The 22,327-nt window shown below is 58.7% G+C and overlaps 5 protein-coding genes across 5 annotated transcripts; all 5 read left to right on the top strand.

Annotated features, from left to right (window-relative positions):
* The first annotated feature begins 7,718 nt into the window (after positions 1-7,718).
* On the top strand, positions 7,719-8,849 carry LOC126334492 (translation initiation factor IF-2-like). The gene has a single exon (XM_049996844.1). The coding sequence runs from the start codon at positions 7,719-7,721 to the stop codon at positions 8,847-8,849; it is 1,131 nt and encodes a 376-aa protein (XP_049852801.1).
* A 1,616-nt stretch (positions 8,850-10,465) lies between these two features.
* Positions 10,466-11,080, top strand: LOC126334491 (uncharacterized). Its single transcript, XM_049996843.1, has one exon. It carries the CDS (start codon positions 10,466-10,468, stop codon positions 11,078-11,080), a length of 615 nt encoding a protein of 204 aa, XP_049852800.1.
* Positions 11,081-14,693: 3,613 nt separating this feature from the next.
* On the top strand, positions 14,694-15,659 carry LOC126334490 (uncharacterized). Its single transcript, XM_049996842.1, has one exon. It carries the CDS (start codon positions 14,694-14,696, stop codon positions 15,657-15,659), a length of 966 nt encoding a protein of 321 aa, XP_049852799.1.
* Positions 15,660-18,193: 2,534 nt separating this feature from the next.
* LOC126334488 (uncharacterized) lies at positions 18,194-21,045 on the top strand. Its single transcript, XM_049996841.1, has 2 exons — positions 18,194-18,478; positions 20,266-21,045. Exons 1-2 carry the CDS (start codon positions 18,194-18,196, stop codon positions 21,043-21,045), a joined length of 1,065 nt encoding a protein of 354 aa, XP_049852798.1.
* Positions 21,046-21,210: 165 nt separating this feature from the next.
* Positions 21,211-22,002, top strand: LOC126334487 (uncharacterized). Its single transcript, XM_049996840.1, has one exon. It carries the CDS (start codon positions 21,211-21,213, stop codon positions 22,000-22,002), a length of 792 nt encoding a protein of 263 aa, XP_049852797.1.
* Positions 22,003-22,327: the final 325 nt, after the last annotated feature.

Here is a 22,327-nt window from a genome sequence, read left to right as displayed (position 1 = left end):
GGGAGGCGGAGCACATGGAGCATTAAGATGTGAAGATCGTAAACAATCACGACACGTGTGGCAGGCAGTGCATCTGGAGGACATATGTCCTAACTTCCAGCACTAGAAGGATCGCATAGGGGGCGGGACATAGGGCTTGACATCGCACCGGTAAATCATGACCTTGACCTTCTCAGGCAAGCAGTCACCCTAAAAGGCCAGGGTGAAGGCACCCTATTATCCTTGGGCCCCCTAAAGACACTACGGGCAAAGTGCACACCTCGTCGTGCCAAATTCTCCCGCAGCTCATCATCAGAATGTAGCAGAAGATGTCTATGAAAGGTAATCCCCTAGGCCAAACTTAAGGACTTATGGGGAGTGACGTTAATGGGGATGTCACCGAGCTTCTCACAGGCAAGTAACGCCTCTGACTGTGCAGATTAAACGTCTTGTATCAGAATAGTCCCGTTCCTCTTATTGGAAAAAGATGCCAGTTCCCCAAACTTATCTTCAAGGTGGTGAACAAAGAAGAGAGGCCTAGATTTGGTGGTGGTGGTGGTTGTTGTTGGGATGTTTAAGGGGGACTAAACAGCTAAGGTCATCAGTCCCCCATTCCAAAAACAGGCGAGACGAAAACGTGCAGAGCAGGTAAAACCCCAAAGGATAGGAGACCCCCCCCCCCCCCCCATAACTGAAAGATCACAAATGCCGCAAAGAACACTACAGACACAAAGAGGACAGATGAACACCACACAGTAAGAAACAGAAGAAAAGAAGAGGGCTGGAGACTGGTTGACTGACCACGAGAACAAAACAAAGGGAGAGAGTCAACCATCCGACCCTACACTAAAGTCTGCAAGCAACGATGAGTGACTCGAGGACAAGAGACACAGAAATGGAAAGGTGCAAAACCTCCCTAAATGGAACCATAGAAAGGACTACCATGGATAAAATTTAAAACATCGTCAGCCATGGAGGCATCGTCGCATAAAACCAAAGGCAAAGTGCCTGGGAGATTAAAAGACTGCTGGAGGGTACGAAATCGGGGACACTCCAAGAAGATGTGGGCGACCGTCAGCCAGGACCCACACCGACACGGGGGGGGGGGGATGCTCCTCACGCAAAAGATAGCCGTGCATCAGGTAGGTATGTCCAATGCGGAGCCGACACAGGACGACAGAGTCCCTGCGAAAAGCCCACAGGGAGGACCGCCACACATCGGTCGTCTCCTTAAAAGAATGCAATTTATTCGGCGACGTCAGGCTACGCCACTCATCATGCCACATCCCGACCACCTTACGGCGCAACAACAGCTGCAGATCAGGAGCTGGGAGGCCGATCTCAAAAGCAGGGGCGTCGATCCCCCTTTTAGCCAGCCTGTCGACACATTCATTGCCCGGGGTGCCAACGTGACCTGGCGTCCAAACAAAGACCACCGAGCGACCAGAGTGGGTAATAGCAAAAACAGACTCCTGAATAAAGGATACCAGAGGAGAAGAGGTATAGCAGCAGTCGATAGTCTGGAGGCTGCTCAGAGTGTCACTGCAGATGACAATGGACGTACCTGAGCATGAACGCATATGCTCAAGAGCGCGCCAATGGAAACCAGCTCTGCAGTAAAAATACTGCAGCCAGCTGGCAAGGAGCGCTGTTCAACATGGGCAGCGTGAGCAAAAGCGTAGGCAGTACGACCATCAACCAGGGAACCATCAGAGTAGACAGTCTCTCGGCCTGAAAATGAGGCGAGGAGCGCAAGAAAATGGCGACGGAGGGCCACAGGCGGGACCGAGTCCTTGGGTCCTCCTGCCAAGTCCAGGCGGACGGACGGCAGGGGCATACACCAGGGAGGCGTGGGTGCATGGACCCGGAAGGGAGGCAGAAGAGAGAATGACCCCAGTTCTGAGAGCATGGACTGGACGCTAACAGCAATGGAAAGCCCAGACCTAGGTCGCCATTCGGGCAGAGGAAGGACCATGGTAGTGAAAAGCAGGCAATGATTGGGATGGCCCGGCGAGCAATTCACGTGGACAGCATAGTCGGCGAGCATTTGGTGGCGGCAAATACGCAGCGGGGGAACCCCAGCCTCCACCAGTAGACTATCCACTGGGCTCATACGGAAAGCGCCAGTTGCAAGCCGAACCCCACAGTGGTGTATGGGGTCAAACAACGTCAACACTGAGGATGATGCAGACCCATGGATCAGGCTCCCATAATCAAGCCTGGACTGCTCAAAGGGTCTGTACAATCGCAATAGTGTGCAGCAATCTGCACCCCAAGTTACGTGGCTCAGGCAGCGGAGGGCGTTGAGGTGCCGCCAGCACTTTTGCTTCAGCTGATTAATATGAGGAACCCGTGTGAGCGAGGCATCAAAGACGAGTCCTAAGAAGCGGCTAGTGTCCACCACTTCAAACAGGTGGCCATCGAGGTAAAGTTCAGGAGGAGGGTGGACCGACCGACGACTGCAGTAGTGCATAACTCTAGTCTTGTTTGCTGAGAACTGAAAACCATGAGTCAGAGCCCATGATGCTGCCTTGCGAACGGCTACTTGGAGCCCGCGTTCGGCGACTCCTGTAGTCGTTGTACTAAATGAGATGCAGAAGTAATTGGCATACAAAGTAGGAGACACTGACGACCCCACGGCTGCAGCCAGACCATTAATAGACACTAGAAATACGGAGACACTCAACACCGAGCCCTGCGGGACCCATGGAACCCATTTTCCTGTATATAAGATGAACTAGAGGCGGCACTGACTCGCACCCGGAAAGAGTGGCGCAATAAAAAGTTTTGAAGAAAAGCTGGGAGCTGACCACGAAGACCCCACTCATGCAATGTATCAAGGATGTGATGCCTCCATGTGGTGTCATATGCCTTCCGCTGATAAAAAAATACAGCAGTGAGATGCTGACGGCGGGCAAAGGCCATACGGATAGCAGATTGCAGCTGCACCAAATTGTCTGCAGCAGAACGGCCCCGACGGAAGACATCCTGGGATGGAGTGAGGAGACCGCATGACTCAATGACCCAACAGAAACGCTGCCCCACCATACGTTCGAGAAATTTGCACAAAAGGTTGGTGAGGGTAATGGGACAAAAGCTGTCCACCGCCAGAGGGTCCGCACCGGGCTTCAAGATGGGGACAATAACACCCTCTCGCCATTGCGATGGAAACACGCCCTCGCTCCAAATGCGGTTAAAGATGGTGAGGATGTGTCTCTGGCAGTCCCTGGAGAGATGCTTCAGCATCTGCGCGTAGATGCAATCTGGTCCTGGTGCTGTATCAGGGCAATCGTTGAGGGCAGCGAGGAATTCCCTCTCGCTGAAAGGAGCATTTTATTTTTCAGAACGATGGGCGCAGAAGGATAATGGCGTTCGCTTGGCTCGCTCCTTTATGAGCGAAAGGCAAGGAGGTAAGTTGCAGTCGCAGAGCTGGTAGCAAAGTGTGCGGCAAGGTGGTCAGCAATGGCGGCAGCGTTCGTGCAGACAGCGCCGTCCAGGGAGATTCCATTGACACCCAGAGGGGTCTGGTAGCCATAAATCGGCCGGATGCAGGACCACACGAGCGAGGGGGAAACACAGGAGCCCAAGGATGAGAGATACCTCTCCCAGCACTCCTGCTTACACCGGGCAATAAGACGACGGGCCAAGGCACGTAGCCTCTTAAATGCGATGAGGGCCTCCAGAGACGGGTGCCGCTTATGACGCTGGAGAGCCTGCCTACGGTCGCGATTAGCGTCAGCAATCTCCGGCGACCATCGCGGGACAGCCATCCTCAGAAGGAGTCCAGAAGAGCGGGGGATGGCAGCCTCAGCCACAGAAATGATTGAAGTGGTCAAGACACGGACCACCTCGTCAATGTCACCATGTGGGGGAGAAGAAATGGTGGCAGTGGAAGTGAAAGCCAGCCAGTCAGCCCTGTTGAGAGCCCAGTGGGGCATGCACCCAGAAGAATGACACTGGGGCAGTGACAAATAGATGGGAAAATGGTCACTACCACACAGGTCAGGATGCACTCCCCAGTGGAGGGATGGGATAAGTCTGGGGCTGCAAAGAGAGAGATCGATGGCCGAGAATGAGCCACGGGCCATACTGAAATGCCTGGGAGCACCAGTGTTCAAGAGGCTAAGGTCGAGCTGAGCCAACACATTCTCCACGGTACGACCGCGGTCATCGGAGACAGTCCCACCCCATGGAGGCTTGTGGGCATTGAAATCGCCCAGAAGCAGCAATGGTGGCTGGGAGTTGAGCCATGTTGTGGGAGCTCCCCATCCAGAGGAATGAAAACAGAGCAAACGGTAATAGCTGGCGACATCTCTACCCTGACAGCGACTGCCTCTAAGACAGGCCACGCAGTTTTATAGTATCCCCGACACTGCGAAGGGCGGGGGTCCGCATTGCTGGAAACCAAGTTTCCTGCACGGCAATGCAGAGAACAGGGGAAACACTTAGAAGCATCCGGAGCTCAGGCAGGTGGCGGAAATTACCGCCGCAATTCCACTGGAGAATGGAAGCAGGAAGGGACTGGGAGGGCGTGAAGGCGACTAAGAGGCAGACGGCGCCTCAGAGCCAACGGCTGCCACTGGGGGAGCGTCAGCTGCGTCCATAGGAAAGGCCCCAGACGGTTCTGTGAGGGCGAGATCTGCGGCACAGGCGAGGATCTCCACCTCATCCCCAGAGCCAGAACTATGTACAGCAGGCAGTATTGAAACCACCAGAACGTCCTTCTTCTTGTACACATTCCGTTCCTTCTTCTCGTATCTGTCCTTTGGGTTAGAAGGATGGGAGAGCTTCTCTGAAGGAGCGGCGGAGGCTGACGACGACACAGAAGCCCTACGACCAGCAGGTGCCGAAACCTTCAGCCACTGGCTGACATCCGGCTGGGTAGGAGAAGAAGCGAAGGAAGGGAGAGCCCCGAAGGACCCCTTCCGCGAGAGAGGAACCAGCAGAGGCAACGCCTTCGGAGAAGTCGGGGGAGGGATCGAGCCCCCCGGTTTTTGAGCAGATGTCACTCCTGAAGTATGTGCAGGGGCAGTGACAGAAGATGGTTTGCCCCAACTGCTAAGGGGGCAACAGAGGAAGGCTTGCCCACAGACACTGGGGGGGGGGGGGGGGGGCGCACACAGAGATGCACGGCCAGAAGTGCCCACTGAAGGCAGCACAGGAGAAGCGACAACAGCCGCCCGCGAGGGCGACGATAATGTGGCTGCAGCATGAGAAGTTCGAAGAGGCACAGTATGCAACCTTTCAAATTTCAGTTTTGACTCCCCCCAAGTAAGCCGGTCCAGGGTCTTAAATTCCATTATTTTCCGCACCTTATGAAGAACAGGGCAGTCCACCGAGCATGGAGAGTGGTGTTCCCCACAGTTGGCACATACAGGCGGAGGCACACATGGAGAATCTGGACGAGAGGGGCGTCAATCTCGACATGTGGCGCTGGATGGGCAACGGGAGGACATATGCCCAAACTTCAAGCACTGGAAGCACCACATCGCGGGAGGGACGTTTGGCTTGACGTCACAACGGTAAACCATTACCTTGACTTTCTCTGGCAATACAGCACCCTCGAAGGCCAAGATAAAGGCACCGGTAGCCACCCTGTTAGTCTTGGGTCCTCTATGTACACGACGGACAAAATGCACACCACGTCATTCCGAGTCTGCTCTCAGCTCGTCGTCGGATTGTAACAATAGGTCACGATGGTAAATAATCCCTTGGACCATATTTAAGCTACTGTGGGGACTGACGGTAACAGGGACGTAACCCAGCTTATCACACAAGAGCAACGCCCGTGACTGGGCTGAGGAGGACGTCTTGAGCAGGATGGACCCATTCCTCATTTTAGACAACCCCACCACTTTCCCCAACTTATCCTCCACATGTTCCACAAAAAACAGAGGCTTTGTCATAAGAAAGGAGTCTCCATCAGTCCTGCTGCACACAAGGTATTGTGGTACGTAAGGCTCCGGCTTGGCACTAGATCTGCGTCCCTCCCACGGCGTAGCCAATGAGGGGAACGACTGAGGGTCGTATTGTGCAGCATCAAAGTCAACTCTGTATCGCTTAGAGACGCTGGTGACCGTGCGACCACCTGCTTAGTGTGATTTATTGCGCTTCATTACGCCACATCCGCCCAGACGCCACCTACTCCGAACAAGGGCTCTCCCCAAGGACGCCACCCAGCCAAAGCAACGGGTACCTGGCCGATATCCCATTGACTGGAGTCCCCGTGCCCCTGACAAAATGGGCACATACTCCTTGGCATGCATGGAGAGGAAATGGCTCTGGCATCTGCAGTGCGATCCCTGCGTGCTCAGGGGGCTACCACCAAGAGGGTACATGACGACCCCACCACAACGGACTAACTACCGTGCTGGATTTTAGGTGTTGAAATGGTCCACAGTTGTCATGGGCGCTAAGAAGGGGATTGCGCACAAGACGAGAAGGAGGCAACCCAGAAGACACTGGGTGTAAATCCCACCACACAACAATAGATAGCATGCAAGATTGTGTTGCACGATGGACCAATAGAAAAACTCCACGTAAGGCGTCCTTCCCAAATGGCACGCACTAACAACGGAAATTTTGAAAATTGGAGGTCAAACCCGAGAGCAGACCATCAAATAGGCCCGAAACTTTTGAGACTCCTTTCAGTCGCCTCTTACGACAGGCAGGAATACCGCGGGCCTATACTTACCCCCGAACCCACACGGGGTGAGAGGCTTAGTCCCCAAAAACGAACCCCCATTGGTTCTGCTGGACACAAGGTATTGCGGTGAATCTGGCTAATGTCTGTCCGCAGCCCTGTATATCTCCCATGGCGTGGATAGGGAATCTAACGATTTGGGGTTATATGTCACAGCATTAAATTCTGTCTTACAACGTTTAGAGATGTTGGCGGTCATTCGCCCAGCGGACTGAAACTTCACCCTCTTCATTGAGGGGCATCCGCACTGATGCCACCCACTGCGACCAGGGGCTCTCTCCATTTGCGTCATCCAGCCACAGCAAAGGCCACCTGGCAGGATGGCCGTTGCCGGGAGTAGGGAGTACTGATGCCCAAGGGAGACGAGCATCTACCCTTTGGGTTACGTGGGGAGGTGTCAGCTAAGGCATCGTCAGTATGATGTTAGGGGGCTACAACTTAGAGGGTACATGACGAACACACCAAAACAGGCTGGTTACCGTGCTAGATTTTGGATGCCATGGGTAGTCCATAATGATTGTGGGTGCAGATGGTGACACACTAAGGGCGTTACGTACAATCCAACAGGTGTGTATGTCCAAAATGAAGGATGGAGCGTGCAGCGACGACACCAAGACAATAAAGTGTGCCAAGGTCTTGGGGCACAGAGGACTCAAGGTGCACCACGTGAGGTGTCCTTCCCCAAAAGACATGAAGTTCTGCTGAATTTGGAAAAATGGAGGTCAAACCACAATGGGAACCATCACATTAAAAGCTAAAACAGGTGAGACTCCTTTTATTCGAATCTTACGACAGGCAGAAATACTGTGGGTCTATACTTACCACCGAATCTGCAGGGGGACAGGTTCAGTTGTAATGCAGTGGGGTCCACCAAGCACATCTGGTGCAGTCATAACACATTACTGTCCACTTAGCCCATCAGGTGCGGTTGTAGGGCAACGATGTCAGCCAGCCCGTTAGGCTGTGCTGTCGGCCATGCACATAAAGTGCGGCCGGAAGGCGGTGCGTTCGGCCGGGCCCATCAGGAGCGGCCGAGATGCAGTGTGTTCGGCTGGGCCCATCATGTGCGGCCGAGATGCAGTGCGTTCGGCCGGGCCCACAAAGTGCAGACGAAAGGCAGTGCGTTCGGCCATGCCCACCAAGTGCAGACGAGAGGCAGTGCGTTTGGACAGGCCCATCAAGTGCTGACGAGAGGCAGTGCGTTCACAAAGGCCCATCAAGTGAAGACGAGAGGCAGTGCATTCACCAAGGCCCACCAAGTGCAGACGAGAGGCAGTGCGATCGGCCAGGCCTACCAAGTGCAGACGAGAGACAGTGCGTTCGGCCGGGCACACCAAGTGCAGACGAGAGGCAGTGCGTTCGGCCGGGCCCAATAAGTGCAGACGAGAGGCAGTGCATTAGGCCAGGCCCACCAAGTGCAGACGGGAGGCAGTGCGTTCGTCCATTCCCACCAAGTGCAGACGGGAGGCAGTGCGTTCGTCCATTCCCAGCAAGTGCAGATGTGAGGCAGTGCGTTCGGCCAGGCCCACCAAGTGCAGACGAGAAGCAGTGCGTTCGGCCAGGCACACCAAGTGCAGATGAGAAGCAGTGCGTTCGGCCAGGCCCACCAAGTGCAGACGAGAGTCAGTGCGTTCGTCCAGGCCCACCAAGTGCAGACGTGAGGCAGTGCGTTTGGCCATGCCCACCAAGTGCAGTCGAGAGGCAGTGCGTTCGGCCAGGCCCACCAAGTGCAGTCGGGAGGCAGTGCGTTCGGCCAGGCCCACCAAGTGCAGACGAGAGGCAGTGCGTTTGGACAGGCCCATCAAGTGCTGACGAGAGGCAGTGCTTTCGACCAGGTCCACCAAGTGCAGACGAGATGCAGTGCGTTCGGCCAGGCACACCAAGTGCAGACGAGAAGCAGTGCGTTCGGCCAGGCCCACCAAGTGCAGACGAGAGTCAGTGCGTTCGTCCAGGCCCACCAAGTGCAGACGTGAGGCAGTGCGTTTGGCCATGCCCACCAAGTGCAGTCGGGAGGCAGTGCGCTCGGCCAGGCCCACCAAGTGCAGTCGGGAGGCAGTGCGTTCGGCCAGTCCCACCAAGTGCAGACGAGAGGCAGTGCGTTTGGACAGGCCCATCAAGTGCTGACGAGAGGCAGTACGTTCGACCAGGCCCATCGAGTGCAGAATAGAGGCAGTGCATTCGACCAGGCCCATCGAGGGCAGACGAGAGGCAGTGCGTTCGGCCAATCCCATCGAGTGCAGACGAGAGGCAGTGCGTTCGGCCAGGCCCATCGAGTGCAGACGAGAGGCAGTGCGTTCGGCCAGGCACATCAAGTGCAGTGTTGGGCAGTGCGTTCGGTCGGGCACATCAGGTATTGTCGTGAGGCAGTGCTGTCGGCAAAGCCCATCAGGTGCATTCGTGAGTTAGTGTGTTTGGCCAAGCCCATCAGGTGCAGACGAGACGCAGCGCATTCAGCAAGGCCCATCAGGTGCAGACGAGAGTGAGCGCGTTCGGTTAGGCCCATCAGGTGCAGACGAGAGTGAGCGCGTTCGGTTAGGCCCCTCAAGTGCAGACTAGAGGCAGCTCGTTCGGCCAGCCCTATCAAGTGCAGACGAGAGGCAGAGCGTTCGGCCAGCCCTATCAAGTGCAGACGAGAGGCAGCGCGTTCGGCCAGCCCTATCAAGTGCAGACGAGAGGCAGCGCGTTCGGCCAGCCCTATCAAGTGCAGACGAGAGGCAGCGCATTCGGCCAGGCCCATCAAGTGTAGACGAGAAGCAGTGAGTTCGGCCAGGCCCATCAAGTGCAGACGAGTGATAGTGCGTTCTTCCGTTCCCATCAAGTGAAGATGAGAGGCAGTGTGTTCGGCCGGGCCCATCAGGTGCAGTTGTGGGGCAGTGCGTTCGGCCGGGCCCATCAAGTGCAGTCGTGGGGTGGTGCGTTCGGCCGGGTCCATCAAGTGCAGTCGTGGGTCAGTGCGTTCGGCCGGGACCATCAAGTGCAGTCATGGTGCAGTGCGTTCGGCCGGGCCCATCAAGTGCAGTCGTGGGTCAGTGCGATCGGACGGGCACATCTTGTACAGTCGTGGGGCAGTGCTGTCACTAAAGCCCATCAAGGTGCAGTCGTGAGGCAGTGCGTTCGGCCAGGCCCACCAAGTGCAGACGAGTGGCAGTGCGTTCGGCCAGGCCCACTGAGTGCAGACGAGAGGCAGTGCGTTCGGCCAGGCCCATCAGGTGCAGACGATAGGCAGTGCGTTCGGCCAGGCCCACCAAGTGCAGACGAGAGGCAGTGCGTTTGGCCAGGCCCATCAGGTGCAGATGATAGGCAGTGCGTTCGGCCAGGCCCATCAGGTTCAGACGAGAGGCATTGCGTTCGGCCAGGCCCATCAGGTCCAGACGAGAGGCAGCGCGTTCGGTCAGGCCCCTCAAGTGCAGACGAGAGGCAGTGCGTTCGGCCAGCAGTATCAAGTGCAGACGAGAGGCGGCGCGTTCGGCCAGCCCTATCAAGTTCATACGAGAGGCAGCGCGTTCATCCAGGCACATCAAGTAGAGATGAGAGGCAGTGCGATCGGCCAGGCCCATCAGGTGCAGACGAGAGGCAGTGCGTTCGGCCAGGCCCATCAGGTGCAGACGAGAGGCAGTGCACTTGGAAAGTCCCATCAGGTGCAGACGAGAGGCAGTGCTTTCGGCCAGGCCCATCAGGTGTAAACGTGAGGCAGTGCAGTCGGCAAGGCACATCAGGTTCAGACGTGAGGCAGTGCTGTCGGCAAGGCACCTCAGGTTCAGACGCAAGGCAGTGCTGTCGGCAATGCACATCAAGTTCAGACGTAAGGCGGTGCTGTCGTCAAGGCACAACAGGTTCAGACGTGAGGCAGTGCTGTCGGCAAGGCACATAAGGTTCAGACGTGAGGCAGTGCTGTCAGCATGTCGGATCAAGTGCACTCAAAGCCAGTGCGTTCGGCCAGGCCCATCTAGTGCAGACATGAAGCAGTGCGTTCACCCAGGCCCAACAATTGCAGACGAGAGGCAGTGCGATCGGCCAGGCCCACCAAGTGCAGACGAGAGACAGTGCGTTCGGCCAGGCCCACCAAGTGCAGACGAGTGGCAGTGCGTTTGGCCGGGACCACCAAGTGCAGACGAAAGGCAGTGCGTTCGGCCGGTCCCACCAAGTGCAGACGAGAGGCAGTGCGTTCGGCAGGGCCCACCAAGTGCAGACGAGAGGCAGTGCGTTCGGCCGTCCCCACCAAGTGCAGACGAGAGGCAGTGCGTTCACCCAGTCGCAACAAGCGCAGATGAGAGGCAGTGCGTTCGGCCAGGCCCACCAAGTGCAGACGAGAGGCAGTGCGTTCGGCCAGCTCCACCAAGTGCAGACGTGAGGAAGTGCGTTCGGCAATGCCCACCAAGTGCAGTCGGGAGGCAGTGAGTTCGGCCAGGCCCACCAAGTGCAGACGAGAGGCAGTGCGTTTGGACAGGCCCACCATGTGCAGAAGAGAGGCAGCGCGTTCGGTCAGGCCCCTCAAGTGCAGACGAGAGGCAGCGCGTTCGGTCAGGCCCCTCAAGTGCAGACGAGAGGCAGCGCGTTCGGTCAGGCCTATCAAGTGCATACGAGAGGCAGTGCGTTCGGCCAGGCCCATCAGGTGCAGTCATGGGGCAGTGCGTTCGGCCGGGCCCATCAAGTGCAGTTGTGGGGTGGTGCGTTCGGCCGGGACCATCAAGTGCAGTCATGGTGCAGTGCGTTCGGCCGGGCCCATCAAGTTCAGACGTGGGTCAGTGCGATCGGCCGGGCACATCTTGTACAGTCGTGGGGCAGTGCTGTCACTAAAAGCCCATCAAGTTGCAGTCGTGAGGCAGTGCGTTCAAGTGCAGACGAGTTTCAATGCGTTCGGCCAGGCCCACCAAGTGCAGACGAGAAGCAGTGCGTTCGGCCAGGCCCAGCAAGTGCAGACGAGATGCAGTCTGATTGGCCAGGCTTACCAACTGCAGACTGAAACAGTGCGTTCGGCCAGGTCCACCAAGTGCAGACGAGAGGCAGTGCGTTCGGCCAGGCCCATCAGGTTCAGACGAGAGGCAGTGCGTTCGGCCAGGCCCATCAGGTCCAGACGCGAGGCAGTGCGTTCGGCCAGGCCCATCAGGTCCAGACGTGAGGCAGTGCGTTCGGTCAGGCCCCTCAAGTGCAGACGAGAGGCAGTGCGTTCGGCCAGCATTATCAAGTGCAGACGAGAGGCAGCGCGTTCGGCCAGCCCTATCAAGTGCATACGAGAGGCAGCGCGTTCATCCAGGCACATCAAGTGCAAACGAAAGGCATTGCGTTCGGCCAGGCCCATCAGGTGCAGACGAGAGGCAGTGCGTTCTGCCGTTCCCATCAAGTGAAGACGAGAGGCAGCGCGTTCGGCCATGCCAACCAAGTGAAAGAGGCAGTGCATACGGCCAAGCCAACCAAGTGAAAGAGGCAGTGCGTTCGGCCAGGTCCATCAGGTGCAGACGAGAGGCAGTGCGTTCCGCCAGGCCCATCAGGTGCAGACGAGAGGCAGTGCGTTCGGCCAGGCCCATCAGGTGCAGACGAGAGGCAGTGAATTTGGAAAGGCCCATCAGGTGCAGAGGAGAGGCAGTGCTTTCGGCCAGGCCCATCAGGTGTAAACGTGAGGCAGTGCAGTCGGCAAGGCACATCAGGTTCAGACGTGAGGCAGTGATGTCGGCAAGGCACCTCAGGTTCAGACGCGAGGCAGTGCTGTCGGCAATGCACATCAAGTTCAGACGTGAGGCGGTGCTGTCGGCAAGGCACATCAGGCTCAGACGTGAAGCAGTGCTGTCAGCAAGGCACATAAGTTTCAGACGTGAGGCAGTGCTGTCAGCAAGTCGGATCAAGTGCACTCGAAGCCAGTGCACTTGACGAGAGGCAGTGCGTTCTGGCCAGGCCCATCGAGTGCAGACAAGAGGCAGTGCGTTCGGCCAGGCACATCAAGTGCAGTCTTGGGACAGTGCGTTCAGTCGGGCACATCAGGTATAGTCGTGAGGCAGTGCTGTCGGCAAAGCCCATCAGGTGCAGTCGTGAGGCAGTGTGTTTGGCCAAGCCCATCAGGTGCAGACGAGAGTCAGCGCGTTCGGTTAGGCCCCTCAAGTGCAGACTAGAGGCAGCGCGTTCGGACAGAACTATCAAGTGCAGACGAGAGGCAGCCCGTTCGGCCAGCCCTATCAAGTGCAGACGAGAGGCACCCCGTTCGGCCAGCCCTATCAAGTGCAGACGAGAGGCAGCTCGTTCGGCCAGCCCTATCAAGTGCAGACGAGAGGCAGCGCGTTCGGCCAGCATTATCAAGTGCAGACGAGAGGCAGCGCGTTCGGCCAGCCCTATCAAGTGCATACGAGAGGCAGCGCGTTCATCCAGGCACATCAAGTGCAGACGAAAGGCATTGCGTTCGGCCAGGCCCATCAGGTGCAGACGAGAGGCAGTGCGTTCGGCCATCCCCACCAAGTGCAGACGAGAGGCAGTGCGTTCACCCAGTCGCACCAAGCGCAGACGAGAGGCAGTGCGTTCGGCCAAGCCCACCAAGTGCAGACGAGAGGCAGTGCGTTCGGCCAGCTCCACCAAGTGCAGACGTGAGGAAGTGCGTTCGGCCATGCAAACCAAGTGCAGTCGGGAGGCAGTGCGTTCGGCCAGGCCCACCAAGTGCAGACGAGAGGCAGTGCATTTGGACAGGGCCACCAAGTGCAGACGAGAGGCAGTGCGTTTGGACAGGCCCACCAAGTGCAGACGAGAGGCAGTGCGTTTGGACAGGCCCACCAAGTGCAGACTAGAGGCAGTGCGTTCGACCAGGCACATCGACTGCAGACGAGAGGCAGTGCGTTCGACCAGGCCCATCGAGTGGAGACGAGAGGCAGTGCGTTCGGCCAGGACCATCGAGTGCAGACGAGAGGCAGTGCGTTCGGCCAGGACCATCGAGTGCAGACGAGAGGCAGTGCGTTCGGCCAGGCCCATCGAGTGCAGACGAGAGGCAGTGCGTTCGGCCAATCCCATCAAGTGCAGACGAGACGCAGCGCATTCAGCAAGGCCCATCAGGTGCAGATGAGAGGCAGCGCGTTCGGTCAGCCCTATCAAGTGCTGACGAGAGGCAGCGCGTTCGGCCAGCCCTATCAAGTGCATACGAGATGCAGTGCGTTCGGCCAGGACCATCAAGTGCAGAGGAGAGGCAGTGCGTTTGGCCAGGCCCATCAAGTGCAGACGAGAGGTAGTGCGTTCGGCCAGGCCCATCAATTGCATTCGAGAGGTTGTGCGTTCTTCCGTTCCCATCAAGTGAAGACGAGAGGCAGTGTGTTCGGCCGGGCCCATCAGGTGCAGTCATGGGGCAGTGCGTTCGGCCGGGCGCATCAAGTGCAGTCGTGTGGCAGTGCGTTCGGCCGGGCCCATCAAATACAGTCGTGGGGCAGTGCGTTCGAACGGGCACATCAGGTACAGTCGTGGGGCAGTGCTGTCACTAAAGCCCATCAAGGTGCAGTCGTGAGGCAGTGCGTTGTTCCAGGCCCACCAAGTGCAGACGAAAGGCAATGCATTGGGCCAGGCCCACCAAGTGCAGACGAGAGGCAGTGCTTTGGGCCAGGCCCACCAAGTGCAGACGAGATTCAGTGCAATCGGTCAGAACCACCAAGTGCAGACGAGAGGCAGTGCGTTCGGTCAGAACCACCAAGTGCAGACGAGAGGCAGTGCGTTCGGTCAGAACCACCAAGTGCAGACGAGAGGCAGTGCGTTCGGTCAGAACCACCAAGTGCAGACGAGAGGCAATGCGTTCGGTCAGAACCACCAAGTGCAGACGAGAGGCAGTGCGTTCGGTCAGAACCACCAAGTGCAGACGAGAGGCAGTGCATTCGGCCAAGCACATCAAGTGCAGACGTGAGGCAGTGCGTTCGGCCAAGCACATCGAGTGCAGACGAGAGGCAGTGCGTTCGGCCGGGCCCATCAAGTGCAGACGTGAGGTAGTGCGTTCGGCCAGGCCCATCGAGTGCAGACGAGAGGCAGTGCGTTCGGCCAGGCCCATCAAGTGCAGATGAGAGGCAGTGTGTTCGGCCAGGCCCATCAAGTGCAGACGAGAGGCAGTGCGTTCGGCCGGGCCCATCAAGTGCAGACGAGAGGCAGTGCGTTCGGCCAATCCCATCAAGTGCAGGCGAGAGGCAGTGCGTTCGGCAGGGCCCATCAAGTGCAGACAAGAGGCAGTGCGTTCGGCCAAGCACATCAAGTGCAGAAGAGAGGCAGTGCGTTCGGCCGGGACCATCGAGTGCAGACGAGAGGAGTGCGTTCGGCCAGGCCCATCGAGTGCAGACGTGAGGCAGTGCGTTCGGCCAGGCCCATCGAGTGCAGACGAGAGGCAGTGCGATCGGTCAGGCTTACTAACTGCAGACAGAGGCAGCGCGTTCGGCCAGGCTCACCAAGTGCAGACGAGAGGCAGTGCGTAGCTCCAGGCCCACTAAGTGCAGACGAGAGGCAGTGCGTTGGGCCAGGTGCACCAAGTGCAGACGAGAGGCAGTGTGTTGGGCCAGGCCCACCAAGTGCAGAAAAGAGGCAGTGCGTTCGGTCAGGCCCACCAAGTGCAGAAGAGAGGCAGTGCGTTCGGCCAGGCCCACCAAGTGCAGACGAGAGGCAGCGCGTTCGGCCAGGTCCACCAAGTGCAGACGAGAGGCAGTCCGTTCGGCCAGACCCACCAAGTGCAGACGAGAGGCGGTGCGTTCGGCTAGGCCCACCAAGTGCAGACGAGAAGCAGTGCGTTCGGCCAGGCCCACCAAGTACAGACGAGAGGCAGTGCGTTGGGCCAGGCCCACCAAGTGCAGACGAGAGGCAGTGGGTTCGACCAGGCCCACCAAGTGCAGACGAGAGGCAGTGCGTTCGACCAGGCCCACCAAGTGCAGACGAGAGGCAGTGCGTTCGACCAGGCCCACCAAGTGCAGACGAGAGGCAGTGCGTCGGCCATGCCAACCAAGTGAAAGAGGCAGTGCGTACAACCAAGCCAACCAAGTGAAAGAGGCAATGCGTTCGGCCAGGCCCATCAGGTGCAGACGAGAGGCAGCGCATTCGGCCAGGCCCATCAGGTGCAGACGAGAGGCAGTGCGTTCGGCCAAGCCCATCAGGTGCAGACGAGAGGCAGTGCGTTCGTCGAGGCCCATGAGGTGCAGACGAGAGACAGCGCGTTCGGTCAGGCCCCTCAAGTGCAGACGATAGGCAGCGCGTTCGGCTAGCCCTATGAAGTGCATACGAGAGGCAGCGCGTTCATCCAGGCACATCAATTGCAGACGAAAGGCAGTGCGTTCGGCCAGGCACATCAAGTGCAGACGAAAGGCAGTGCGTTCGGCCTTTCCAATCAAGTAAAGATGAGATGCAGTGCGTTCTGCCATGCCAACCAAGTGAAAGAGGCAGTGCGTTCGGCCAGGCCCGTCAGGTGCAGACGAGAGGCAGTGCGTTCGGCCAGGCCCATCAGGTGCAGACAAGAGGCAGTGCTTCCGTCCAGGCCCTTCAGGTGGAAACGTGAGGCAGTGCTGTCGGCAAGGCACATAAGGTTCAGACGTGAGGCAGAGCTGTCAGCAAGGCACATAAGGTTCAGACGAGAGGCAGTGCGTTCGGCCAGGCCCATCAGGTGCAGACGAGAGGCAGTGCTTTCACCCAGGCCCACCAAGTGCAGACGAGAGGCAGTGCGATCGGCCAGGCCCACCAAGTGCAGACGAGAGGCAGTGCGATCGGCCAGGCCCACCAAGTGCAGACGAGAGATAGAGTGTTCGGCCAGGCCCACCAAGTGCAGACGAGAGGCAGTGCGTTCGGCCGGGCCCACCAAGTGCAGACGAGAGGCAGTGCGTTCGGCTTGGCCCACCAAGTGCAGATGAGAGGCAGTGCGTTCGGCTGGGCCCACCAAGTGCAGACGAGAGGCAGTGCGTTCGGCCAGGCCCACCAAGTGCAGACGGGAGGCAGTGCGTTCGTCCAGGCCCACCAAGTGCAGACGTGAGGCAGTGCGTTCGGCCAGGCCCACCAAGTGCTGACGAGAAGCAGTGCGTTCGGCCAGGCCCACCAAGTACAGACGAGAGGCAGTGCGTTCGGCCAGGCCCACCGAGTGCAGACGAGAGTCAGTGCGTTCGGCCATGGCCACCAAGTGCAGACGAGAGGCAGGCAAGGCACACCATGTGCGGACGAGAGGCAGTGCGTTCGGACAGGCCCACCAAGTGCAGACGAGAGGCAGTGCGTTCGGCCATGCCCACCAAGTGCAGACGAGAGGCAGGCCAGGGACACCATGTGCGACGAGAGGTAGTGCGTTCGGACAGGCCCACCAAGTGCAGACGAGAGGCAGTGCGTTCGGACAGGCCCACCAAGTGCAGACGAGAGGCAGTGCGTTCAGCCAGGCCCACCAATTGCAGACGAGATGCAGTGCGATTTGCAAGGCCCATCAAGTGCAGACGAGAGGCAGTGAGTTCGGCCAGACCCATCAAGTTCAGACGAGAGGTAGTGCGTTCGGCCAGGCCCACCAAGTGCAGACGAGAGGCAGTGCGTTCGGCCAGGCCAACCAAGTACAGACGAGAGGCAGTGCGTTCGGCAAAGCCAACCAAGTGAAAGGGGCAGTGCGTTCGGCCATGCCAACCAAGTGAAAGGGGCAGTGCGTTCGGCCATGCCAACCAAGTGAAAGAGGCAGTGCGTTCGGCCTGGCCCGTCAAGTGCAGACGACAGGCAGTGCGTTCGGCCATGCCCATCAGGTGCAGACGAGAGGCAGTGCGTTCGGCCAGGCCCATCAGGTGTAAACGTGAGGCAGTGCTGTCGGCAAGGCACATCAGGTGTAAACGTGAGGCAGTGCTGTCGTCAAGGCACATCAGGTTCAGAAGTGAGGCAGTGCTGTCAGCAAGGCCCATGAAGTTCAGACGATAGGCAGTGCGTTCGGCCAAGCCCATCAAGTGCAGACGAGAGGCAGTGCGTTCGGTCTGGCCCATCAAGTGCAGTCGTGCGGCAGTGTGTTCGGCAAGGACCATCAAGTGCAGACGAGAGGCAGTGCGTTCGGCCAGGACCTATCAAGTGGAGACGAGAGGCAGTGCGTTCGGCCAGCCCTATCAAGTGCATACGAGACGCTGTGCGTTCGGCCAGCCCTATCAAGTGCATACGAGATACAGTGCGTTCGGCCAGCCCTATGAAGTGCATACGAGAAGCAGTGCAATCGGCCAGGCCCATCAAGTGCAGATGAGAGGCAGTGCGTTCGGCCAGGCCCATCAGGTGCAGATGAGAGGCAGTGCGTTCGGCCATGCCCATCAGGTGCAGACGAGAGGCAGTGCGTTCGGCCATGCCCATCAGGTGCAGACGAGAGGCAGTGCGGACGGCCAGGCCCATCAGGTGGAAACGTGAGGCAGTGCTGTCGGCAAGGCACATCATGTGTAAATGTGAGGCAGTGCTGTCAGCAAGGCACATCAGGTTCAGACGTGAGGCTGTGCTGTCGGCAAGGCACATCAGTTTCAGACGTGAGGCAGTGCTGTCAGAAAGGCCCATGAAGTTCAGACGAGAGGCAGTGCGTTCGGCCAAGCCCATCAAATGCAGACGAGAGGCAGTGCGTTCGGCCAGGCCCATCCAGTGCAGACGAGAGGCAGTGCAATCTGCCAGGCCCATCAAGTGCAGATGAGAGGCAGTGCAATCTGCCAGGCCCATCAAGTGCAGATGAGAGGCAGTGCGTTCGGCCAGGCCCATCAAGTGCAGATGAGAGGCAGTGCGTTCGGCCAGGACCATAAAGTGCAGATGAGAGGCAGTGCGTTCGGCCAGGCCCATCAACTGCGGACGAGAGGCAGTGCGTTCGGACAGGCCCACCAAGTGAAAGAGGCAGTGCGTTCGGACAGGCCCCCCAAGTGAAAGAGGCAGTGCGTTCGGACAGGCCCACCAAGTGAAAGAGGCAGTGCGTTCGGACAGGCCCACCAAGTGAGAGAGGCAGTGCGTTCGGACAGGCCCACCAAGTGAAAGAGGCAGTGCGTTCGGACAGGCCCACCAAGTGAAAGAGGCAGTGCATTCAGCCAGGCCCATCAATTGCAGACGAGTAGCAGTGCGTTCGGCTAGGCCCATCAATTGCAGACGAGAGGCAGTACGTTCGGCCAGGCCCATCATGTGTAGACGAGAGGCAGTGAGTTCGGCCAGACCCATCAAGTTCAGACGAGAGGTAGTGCGTTCGGCCATGCCAACCAAGTGAAAGAGGCAGTGCGTTCGGCCAGGCCCATCAGGTGGAAACGTGGGGCAGTGCTGTCAGCAAGGCACGTCAGGTGTAAATGTGAGGCAGTGCTGTCGGCAAGGCACATCAGGTTGAGACGTGATTCAGTGCTGTCAGCAAGGCACATCAGGTTCAGACGTGAGGCAGTGCTGTCAGCAAGGCCCATGAAGTTCAGACGAGAGGCAGTGCGTTCGGCCTGGCCCGTCAAATGCAGACGAGAGGCAGTGCGTTCGGCCAGGACCTATCAAGTGCAGATGAGAGGCAGTGCGTTCAAACAGGCCCACCAAGTGAAAGAGGCAGTGCGTTAAGACAGGCCCACCAAGTGAAAGAGGCAGTGCGTTCGGACAGGCCCACCAAGTGAAAGAGGCATTGCATTCAGCCAGGCCCATCAATTGCAGAAGAGTAGCAGTGCGTTCGGCCAGGCCCATCTGGTGCAGACGAGAGGCAGTGCGTTCGGCCAGGCCCATCAACTGCAGACGAGAGGCAGTGCGTTCGGATAGGCCCATCAACTGCAGACGAGAGGCAGTGCGTTCGGCCGAGCCCATCAACTGCAGACGAGAGGCAGTGCGTTCGGACAGGCCCACCAAGTGAAAGAGGCAGTGCGTTCGGCCAGGCCAACCAAGTGAAAGAGGCAGTGCATTCAGCCAGGCCCATCAATTGCAGACGAGTAGCAGTGCGTTCGGCTAGGCCCATCTATTGTAGACGAGAGGCAGTGCGTTCGGCCAGGCAAATCAAGTGCAGACGAGAGGCAGTTCGTTCGGCGAGACCCATCAAGTGTGGACGAGAGGCAGTGCGTTTGGCCAGCCCTATCAAGGTCATACGAGAGGCAGTGCGTACGGCCAGGCCCATCAAGTGCAGACGAGAGGTAGTTCGTTCGGCCAGGCCCATCAAGTGCTGACGAGAGGTAGTGCGTTCGGCCAGGCCCATCAAGTGCAGAGAAGAACCAGTGCGTTCGGCCAGTCCCACCAAGTGAAAGAGGCAGTGCGTTCGGCCATGCCAACCAAGTGAAAGAGGCAGTGCGTTCGGCCAGGCCAACCAAGTGAAAGAGGCAGTGCATTCGGCCCGGCCAACCAAGTGAAAGAGGCAGTGCGTTCAGCCAGGCCCATCAATTGCAGACGAGTAGCAGTGCGTTCGACCACACCCATCAAGTGCAGACGAGAGGCAGTGCGTTGGGCCAGGCCCATCAAGTGCTGACGAGAGGCAGTGCGTTCAGCCAGGCCCATCAAGTGCAGTCGTGGGGCAGTTCGTTCGGCCGGGCCCATCAAGTGCAGACGAGAGGTAGTGCATTCGGCCAGCCCTGTCAAGTGCATACGAGAGGCAGTGCGTTCGGCCAGCACTGTCAAGTGCATACGAGAGGCAGTGCGTTCGGCCAGCCCTGTCAAGTGCATACGAGAGGCAGTGCGTTCGCCAGGCCCATCAAGTGCAGACGAGAGGTAGTGCGTTCGGCCAGGCCCATCAAGTGCAGACGAGAGGCAGTGCGTTCGGCCAGGCCCATCAAGTGCAGACGAGAGGCAGTGCGATCGGCCAGGCCCATCAAGTGCAGACGAGAGGCAGTGCGTTCGGCCAGGCCCATCAAGTACAGACGAGAGGCAGTGCGTTCGGCCAGGCCCATCAAGTGCAGACGAGAGGCAGTGCGGTCGGCCAGGCCCATCAAGTGCAGACGAGAGGCAGTGCGTTCAGCCAGGCCCATCTAGTGCAGACGAGAGGCAGTGCGTACGGCCAGGCCCATCAAGTGCAGACGAGAGGCAGTGCGTTCAGCCAGGCCCATCAAGTACAGACGAGAGGCAGTGCGTTCGGCCAGGCCCATCAAGTGCAAACGAGAGGCAGTGCGTTCAGCCAGGCCCATCTAGTGCAGACGAGAGGCAGTGCGAACGGCCAGGCTCATCTAGTGCAGACGAGAGGCAGTGCGTTCGGCCAGGACAATCAAGTGCAGACGAGAGGCAGTGCGTTCGGCCAGGACAATCAAGTGCTGACTAGAGGCAGTGCGTTCGGCCAGGACAATCAAGTGCTGACTAGAGGCAGTGCGTTCGGCCAGGCCAATCAAGTGCAGACGAGGGGCAGTGCGTTCGGTCACGCCCATCAAGTGCAGACGAGAGGCAGTGCGTTCGGCCAGGCCCATCAAGTGCAGACGAGAGGCAGTGCGTTCGGCCGCGCCCATCAAGTGCAGACGAAAGGCAGTGCGTTCGGCTAGTCCCATCAAGTTCAGACGAGAGGCAGTGCGTTCGGCCGGGCCCATCAAGTGCTGTCGTGGGGCAGTGCGTTCGGCCGGGCACATCAAGTGCTGTCGTGGGGCAGTGTTTTCGGCCGGGCACATTAAGTGCTGTCGTGGGGCAGTGTTTTCGGCCGGGCCCATGAAATGCAGACGAGAGGCAGTGCGTTTGGCCAGGCCCATCAAGTGCAGACGAGAGGCAGTGCGTTCGTCCAGGCCCATCAAGTGCAGACGAGAGGCAGTGCATTCGGCCGCGCCCATCAAGTGCAGACGAAAGGCAGTGCGTTCGGCCGGTCCCATCAAGTTCAGACGAGAGGCAGTGCGTTCGGCCGGGCCCATCAAGTGCAGACGAGAGGCAGTGCGGTCGGAGAGGCACATCAAGTGCAGACGAGAGACAGTGCGTTCGGACAGGCCCATCAAGTGCAGACGAGAGGCAGTGCGTTGGGCGAGGCGCATCAAGTGCAGACGAGAGGCAGTGCGTTCGGACAGGCCCATCAAGTGCACAAGAGAGGCAGTGCGTTCGGCCAGGCCCATCAAGTGCAGACGAGAGGCAGTGCATTCGGCCGCGCCCATCAAGTGCAGACGAAAGGCAGTGCGTTCGGCCGGTCCCATCAAGTTCAGACGAGAGGCAGTGCGTTCGGCCGGGCCCATCAAGTGCAGACGAGAGGTAGAGCGTTCGGCCGGGCCCGTCAAGTGCAGACGAGACGCAGTGCGTTTGGCCGGGCCCATCAAGTGCAGACGAGAGGCAGTGCGTTCGGCCAGGCCCATCAAGTGCTGTCGTGGGGCAGTACGTTCGGCCGGGCACATCAAGTGCTGTCGTGGGGCAGTGTTTTCGGCTGGGCCCATCAAGTGCTGTCGTGGGGCAGTGCGTTCGGCCGGGCCCATCAAGTGCGTTCGTGGGGCAGTGCTGTCGGCAAGGCCCATCAGGTGCAGACGTGAGGCAGTGCTGTCGGCAAGGCCTATCAGGTGCAGACGTTAGGCAGTGCTGTCGGCAAGGCCCATCAGGTGCAGACGTGAGGCAGTGCGTTCGGACAGGCCCATCAAGTGCAGACGAGGGGCAGTGCGTTGGTCGAGTCCCATCAAGTGCAGAAGAGAGGCAGTGCACTCGGCCAGCCCCATCAAGTGCACACGAGAGGCAGTGCGTTCGGCCAGGCCTATCAAGTGCAGTCGTGATCAGTGCGTTTGGCCAGGCTCATCAAGTGCAGACGAGAGGCACTGCGTTCGGCTAGGCCCATCAAGTGCAGACGAGAGGCACTGCGTTCGG

The sequence above is a fragment of the Schistocerca gregaria genome, unplaced genomic scaffold (assembly GCF_023897955.1).
Source record: "Schistocerca gregaria isolate iqSchGreg1 unplaced genomic scaffold, iqSchGreg1.2 ptg001830l, whole genome shotgun sequence".
Lineage (NCBI taxonomy): Eukaryota > Metazoa > Arthropoda > Insecta > Orthoptera > Acrididae > Schistocerca > Schistocerca gregaria.
The sequence above is the reverse complement of the archived record's forward strand: the minus strand, read 5'-3'. Positions and strand labels throughout refer to the sequence as shown.

Excerpts from the sequence above, each read along its gene's own strand:
- LOC126334488 (XM_049996841.1), top strand. The coding sequence starts at position 18,194 with ATGCAGACGAGAGGCAGTGCGTTCGGCCAGGCCCATCCAGTGCAGACG. Across the intron at positions 18,479-20,265 it reads CCCACCAAGTGAAAGAGGCA|GCCCATCAAGTGCAGACGAG; the intron begins GTGCGTTCGGAC and ends TGCGTTCGCCAG.
- LOC126334491 (XM_049996843.1), top strand. The coding sequence starts at position 10,466 with ATGCACATCAAGTTCAGACGTAAGGCGGTGCTGTCGTCAAGGCACAAC.
- LOC126334492 (XM_049996844.1), top strand. The coding sequence starts at position 7,719 with ATGCAGTGTGTTCGGCTGGGCCCATCATGTGCGGCCGAGATGCAGTGC.
- LOC126334487 (XM_049996840.1), top strand. The coding sequence starts at position 21,211 with ATGCAGACGAGAGGCAGTGCGTTTGGCCAGGCCCATCAAGTGCAGACG.
- LOC126334490 (XM_049996842.1), top strand. The coding sequence starts at position 14,694 with ATGAGAGGCAGTGTGTTCGGCCAGGCCCATCAAGTGCAGACGAGAGGC.